Genomic DNA, 7,077 nt, shown 5'->3' on the forward strand with positions numbered 1-7,077 from the left:
TCCCTTCACGGAGTTCACAGTCCCACCTAAAGTCAAGAGACGTGTGGCCCAGCAGGTCTCAGGACGCATTGAAGAGGGGTGGGTGATCAGGAATAGTGGACGTGGAATAAAAAACCCACATGGCTTGGAAGTGTCCAGCACCAGGAGAGCAGTGTGGGACTAGAGTGAGCAGCAAGGCAACGAGGGAGGAATGGTGAGCGCCAGGAGAGCCGTGGCACTCATGCCCTGTCTAAATGGGCAGCCGGGCACCACCACGTGGGAATGCAGGCCCAGCACTGCCTGATCTTCATGTTTTTCAAGAGAAGCCAGAGTTTCAGATTATATTGTGAAATCTCCCAATTTTCAAATATTCAGAACTAATTTTTTAAACAGATTTTTTTTTTTTTTGAGATGGAGTCTCACTCTGTCACCCAGGCTGGAGTGCAGTGGCATGATCTCGTCTCAGCACAACCTCCACCTCCCGAGTTTAAGCAATTCTCCTGCCCTGGCCTTCCAAGTAGCTGGGATTACAGGCGTGCGCCACCACACCTGGCTAATGTTTGTATTTTTAGTAGAGACGGGGTTTCACCATGTTGGCCAGGCTGGTCTCAAACTCCTGACTTCAGGTGATCTGCCCGCCTCGGCCTCCCAAAGTGCTGGGATTACAGGCGTGAGCCACTGCACCTGGCCATTTTAAACAGAAAGTTTTTAAATGGCAAAACTAATTGTTAAGTGGAAAGCCCTTTGTTACAGCTCTTTTAGAATTGGTCTAGCAAGTGAAGACCAGAACCAGCCCCCACCGAAAAAATAAAAATAAAATGGAAAGCCCTACACCAGCCACACAAATCACATCAGCAGCCCCCACCTGACGCCAGTGCCGCCTCTGCTAGAGCAGCAAGGCCACTGCAGAAGCCATGAGCTGAGCCACCTGGGGCACCTGGAGCCTGCTCTTGCCCATCGGAGGGACAGAGGAGCTCTGAGGGAGTTTTGCTCAATGTGCAAGTCCAGATGTAGCATTTTCTGTAAAGCTCTCCCAGTCTCTCCTGGCTCCTTCTTTTCCCACTCTGACCCTGTATCAGGCCCTCAGGGACCCGTGGGCCAAGCAACAATGCAGGCCACCACCTCGAGAGCATGCCCCAAGGCAACCCCAAATCCTGGTCATCTACTCCCTGGATTATCTGCCTCCTGGAGAAACCAGAACCCAGATCTCTCTCCCTGAGATAACCCAGACTTTAGAACCAAAGAGCTGAGAGACCCTGTCCCTTCAGGGAGGCACTTGCACCTAGAGGAGTCTCTGGGAAGCAGATGGGGATATGGGACAGACGCATCTTGAAAAAGCCCCCAGATGGCTCCCTATGGAGGACCTCACCAATTTAGAGCTAGACCAGTTCTAAAAGAGCTGTAACCCACATCACCAGCAGCAAGCTTGGGATATACCCTAACCACGGGGGGTGACTGTTGTCCCCCCTGCACAGAATGTCCAGCGAGTCCTGACTTTCCAGCCGCTGCGCTTCATCCAGGAGCACGTCCTGATCCCTGTCTTTGACCTCAGCGGCCCCAGCAGTCTGGCCCAGCCTGTCCAGTACTCCCAGATCAGGGTGTCTGAACCCAGGGAACCCGCAGGAGCTCCACAGCGGCACAGCCTGTCCGAGATCACCTACTTAGGGCAGCCGGACATCTCCATCCTCCAGCCCTCCAACATGCCACCTCCCCAGATCCTCTCCTCACTGTCCTATGCCCCAAACGCTGCCCCTGAGGTCGGGCCCCCATCCTATGCACCTCAGGTGACCCCCGAAGCTCAACTCCCATTCTACACCCCACAGGCCATCTCTAAGGTCCAGCCTCCCTCCTATGCCCCTCAAGCCACTCCAGACAGCTGGCCTCCCTCCTATGGGGTATGCATGGAAGGTTCTGGCAAAGACTCCCCCACTGGGACACTTTCTAGTCCTAAACACCTTAGGCCTAAAGGTCAGCTTCAGAAAGAGCCACCAGCTGGAAGTTGCATGTCAGGTGGCCTTTCTCTGCAGGAGGTGACCTCCTTGGCTATGGAGGAATCCCAAGAAGAAAAATCATTGCACCAGCCCCTGGGGATTTGCACAGACAGAACATCTGACCCAAATGTGCTACACAGTGGGGAGGAAGGGACACCACAGTACCTAAAGAGCCAGCTCCCCCTCCTCTCCTCAGTCCAGATCGAGGGCCACCCCATGTCCCTCCCTTTGCAACCTCCTTCCCGTCCCTGTTCCCCCTCAGACCAGGGTCCAAGTCCCTGGGGCCTGCTGGATTCCCTTGTGTGTCCCAAGGATGAAGCCAAGAGCCCAGCCCCTGAGACCTCAGACCTGGAGCAGCCCACAGAACTGGATTCTCTTTTCAGAGGCCTGGCCCTGACCGTGCAGTGGGAGTCCTGAGGGGAATGGGAAATGCTTGGGGCTTCCTCCCTGTCCCTACCCAGTGTCACATCCTTGGCTGTCAATCCCGTGCCTGCCCACGCCACACACTCTGCGGTCCAGCCCCAGACGGGTGCCCTTGAGAGAAGCAGAGGGAGTGGCATGCAGGGCCCCTGCCATGGGTGCGCTCCTCACCAGAGCAAAGCAGCATGATAAGGACTGCAGTGGAGGAGCTCTGGGGAGCAGCCTGTGTAGACAAGCGCATGCTCGCTGAGCCCTGCAAGGCAGAAATGACAGTGCAAGGAGGAAATGCAGGGAAACTCCCGAGATCCAGAGCCCCACCTCCTAACACCATGGATTCAAAGTGCTCGCGGAATTTGCCTCTCCTTGCCCCATTCCTGGCCAGTTTCACAATCTAGCTCAACAGAGCATGAGGCCTCTGCCTCTTCTGTCATTGCTCAAAGGTGAGAAGAGAGCCTGCAAAAGAACCAGGCCTGGAAAAGAACCAGAAGGAGGCTGGGCAGAACCAGAACAACCTGCACTTCTGCCAAGGCCAGGGCCAGCAGGACGGCAGGACTCTAGGGAGGGGTGTGGCCTGCGGCTCATTCCCAGCCCCGGCAACTGCCTGACATTGCGCGATTTCAGCTTCATTCCTCTGCTAGAACGAAGCAAAATGCAGGTCCACCAGCGAGGGAGACACACAAGCCTTTTCTGTGGGCAGGAGTTTCAGACCCTATCCTGAGAATGGGGTTTGAAAGGAAGGTGAGGGCTGTGGCCCCTGGACGGATACAGTAACACACTGTACTGATGTCACAACTTTGCAAACTCTGCCTTGGGTTCAGCCCATCTGGGCTCAAATTCCAGCCTCACCACTTACAAGCTGTGTGACTTCAAACAAATGAATCAGTGCCCAGAACCTCGGTTTCCTCATCTGTAACATGGGGATCATAACACCTACCTCATGGAGTTGTGGTGAAGAGGAAATTAAGTCATGTCTTTCAAGTGCTTAATAGTGCCTGGTACATGGGCAGTGCCCAATAAACGGTAGCTATTTCCTGTTGTGATTTTTTTTTAAAAACTACGTTACACGAGGAGTGACCCCCTCCCCCAATTCAGATTGGCTTCAGACATACCTGGCATTTCCTCATGGGCTTAAATGACCTGGATTTCCTCAGGACAGGCAAAGCCAGAGAGGTCTGGGGTGGGAAAGAAGAGGGACTGCAGGGCCTTCTAGAGACAGAGTTCAGAGACAAATGATGTGGAACCTTCTCCCTGAGATCGTAGGCAGAAGCCATTGTGGGTGGCAGTGATGATCTCAGATGGCCTCTGTCCATCCAGCCTCCCTGACCCCCCACAGAGGCAGTGTTGCACGCTCTGTGCTCTCAGACTGCTGCCATACCCTCTGTATCACTGCGTCTCAGATGACCCCTACCATGAGGAAGCCAAAGCCCAGAGGGAGAGGGGACCTACCCAAGATCCCACTATTGAGGCTGTGACAGAGTTGGAGCGCAAACCTAGGGCTTTTAGTCCTCATCGAGAGAGGAAGCTTTCCACACCTGCTTGGATTCTTGGAGGATGAGACTAGTGGAGGCTAAGGAGGGGAGGCCTCCTAATGGGGTCCCCAAGAGACAAGTGCTCCTGGTCACCTTGCTCCAAAGTCTTTTTTTTTTTTTTCCTTTTGGAGAAAGGGTCTCACCCTGTGGCCTAGGCTGGAGTGCAGTGGCATGAACACGGTTCACTGCAGCCTTGACCTCCTGGACTCAAGTGATCCTCCTACTTCAGCCTCCCAAGTAGCTGGGACTACAGGTGCATGCCACCATGCCCAGACAATTTTTGGTATTTTTGGTAGAGACAGGGTTTCACCGTGTTGCCCAGGCTGGTCTTGAACTCATGGGCTCAAGTGATCGTCTTGCCTCAGCCTCCCAAGTAGTTGGAATTACAGGCGTGAGCCACCACACCTGACCTCCAAAGCCTTTTCTGAACATTTCTGAGAAAAAGGATGGAACACCAGTCACCTCAGAGGGACCCTTCCCAGAGTGGACAGTGTCCTTCTCTTCCCAGCTACATCTCCTCTTCTCTTCCCCACCCCTCCCCTTTCCTGGGGCACAGTGACAGGTGGTGGTGTTCTTATCTGATGGTAATTAATGTTTAACATCTCCTCGGTGTCACTGGTTTAAACCCAACACCTCCGTGCAGAGGGATGGGTCTACCTGGACAGCCCCCTCCAGCCCATTCACCCCTCCACGGCAGCCAAGTCAGCCGGATGATGGCTCGCCTCTCCCCACCCACTGCAAACAAGTCTACTTCCTGTTGCTTGGGTCACACTTGGCCAAAGGTTAACTATCTTCACCTTGTTTATTAGTGAAAAACAACCTAACAGGTGGACTATTCTCACCAAGTGAGACCCGGGAGCTACGGAAGTTTTTTATTAAGATCAGGTGCGGTGGCTCACGCCTGTAATCCCAGCGCTTTGGGAGGCCGAGGTGGGTGGATCACCTGAGGTCAGGAGTTCCAGACCAGTCTGGCCAACATGATAAGACCCCCTCTCTACTAAAAGTACAAAATTAGCTGGGCATGGTGGCGGGCGCCTGTAATCCCAGCTGCCTGGGAGGCTGAGGCAGGAGCATCACTTGAACCCAGGCAGCGGGGTTTGCAGTGAGCCAAAATCCAGCCATTGCGCTCCAGCCTGGGCAACAGAGCGAGACTCCATCTCAAAAAAGAAGTCTTTTTATTAAGAGCCATAAATATCTCTTCCAACTCACAGTAACAGGAAGCTCTCTGCCCTCCTCGGGGTGACACACATTTCAGAAATGATTCTGAGAGGGTGGAGTCTGAGTGTCTGAAGAGAGGGGTGGGTGGCTTCGAGTCTGTGACTCACCCCTCCTCAGGTTGGCCCTGTCTCCACTGAGGGGCAGGGACCAGGCTGCATGACCCCTGAGGTCCCCTGCCTCCCAGGCAGCCCAGGCCTGCAGATGGAGCTGGAAGCAGCCAGAAGGCAGAGCGTCCACGTACCCTGGAGCTGTCTGGGGACCTCATCGTTCCTGAGAGCCCTGGGTCCAATCCCATTTCCAGGCATCTTCACAGCCCCACCCTGCCCAGCGAGAGAGGTGATTGATTCTCCAAGTTGTCACTTGCCTACAAGGTATGGCAGAGTCAAGCCCAGGAATAAATGACTGGTAATATAATAGTAGCAGTAATCAAAGTCATAAGAAAGAGAAGAAGTCAACCGTGTTGCTTGGCAGTTATTCACTTGATCACTCATCCTCCTGGTACCCTTCTCTCCATGATAGGTTGTATTATTGATATTTTGCAAAAGAGGAAAATGTGGCTCAGAGAGATTACTTGCCCTAGTTCATGAAAATACTCTGGGAAGCTTACTAAAAATACAGCTTCGCCAACCCCACCCCAGACCTGCTAAACTCATAGTTTCTAGGAATCTGGTTTTTTGTTTTTGAGGCAGAGCCTCACTTTGTTACCCAGGTTGGATTGCAGTGGCATGATCACAGCTCACTGCAGCCTCCAGCTCCCCTGGCTCAGGTGATCCTCCCACTTCAGCCTCCCAAGGAGCTGGGACTACAAACACGCACCACCATGCCCGGCTAACTTTTATATTTTTTGTATTTTTGTCAACAGGTTTCACCCTGTTGACCAGGCTGGCTTCTAACTCCTGGGCTCAAGTGATCCTCCGCCTTGGCCTCCCAAAGTGCTGGAGGGTATCTGTATTTTTCATAAACTTCTTTGGTGATTCCTCTGAAGCAAGTTGAGGGAACAGTGCCGTTACACCGTCACTTTCTCTCTCCATAGCCTCAAATCAGCACCCTAGAGGAACCCCCATTACACTTGCTGTTGCAACAGAGTTGAGGGTGGGGGTACTGCATGGCTGTGATGCCTGCAAACCTCTGACCTCCCAAGCTCCCGACTCTAGGAACGTACAAGGCTTGCCTGAGTTTCCATCCAGAGAATTGGGCCAGCAGGATTGGAGCTCCTCCAGTTTCCCAAACAGCCAGAGCCTCTGTGTCCCTCCCAAGTCTGAGTGTCAACCTGGACAGGGAGACTATGGCCTGATGTCACCAATGCTTGTCCCCTATTGCTGTCCCCACCTGCATTCCAGACCATGGGACAGAAACAATAAGCTGAGGCAGGTATAGCCAGAGAGATGGAGGCAGCCCCCACCTCCCCTGCTGGTGCTGACACTGATGAGACAACTCTGAGACCCCAGAGCTGCTGCTCAGCCCCTTTGGCTACTTGAGCCCATTTTCCCTTCCCACTCTAAGGAGGAAGGGGGCGTAAGGAAGATAAGCTTTGGCCAGTCCATATGAGAAGAACAGCAGTTGGAATTAACTGGAATGCAAAAGCAACAGAGGGAGGGACGGGAGACTGAAGCAGGTACAGTGTCACCACAGGCGGGGAGAAAGCCACAGGCTTGGTTGCTGTAGGAGAAACAGCATAGAGGTTCAGAGCAGTCAGTTTGTTCCTAACGGTCGTAAGTCCAGGGAAGGGAATACAAGAGAAAAGAAGGCGAGGGGAGAAAGAAGAAAGATGAGCCGGGTACTATAGTAGGTATTTTACACATTTAACCTCATCTGAGTCTCTCAGCCATTCTGCAAGATAGGCAATTGCTATAGTCTGAATGTTGGAGTCCCCCCAAAATGTATGTGTTGAAACTTCATGTAATAGTAGCAAGAGGTGAGACCTTTGCGAGGCCATGAAG

At 53.1% G+C, this 7,077-nt stretch overlaps 1 protein-coding gene across 2 annotated transcripts in view; it reads left to right on the forward strand.

The window, feature by feature from the left end:
* IL22RA1 (interleukin 22 receptor subunit alpha 1) overlaps positions 1-3,420 on the forward strand; it is a 36,686-nt gene extending 33,266 nt beyond the window's left edge. Inside the window, exon 9 of one of the 2 annotated variants that reach the window (XM_054540177.1) lies at positions 1,455-3,415. In XM_054540177.1, the coding sequence (XP_054396152.1) occupies positions 1,455-2,387 (933 nt within the window). In that variant the 3' untranslated portion in view covers positions 2,388-3,415. Of the gene's footprint in view, positions 1-1,454 lie in introns of both variants that reach the window. The other variant, XM_024257289.2, reaches the window with a different exon arrangement.
* Positions 3,421-7,077: the final 3,657 nt, after the last annotated feature.

The sequence above is a fragment of the Pongo abelii genome, chromosome 1 (assembly GCF_028885655.2).
Source record: "Pongo abelii isolate AG06213 chromosome 1, NHGRI_mPonAbe1-v2.0_pri, whole genome shotgun sequence".
Taxonomy (NCBI): domain Eukaryota; kingdom Metazoa; phylum Chordata; class Mammalia; order Primates; family Hominidae; genus Pongo; species Pongo abelii.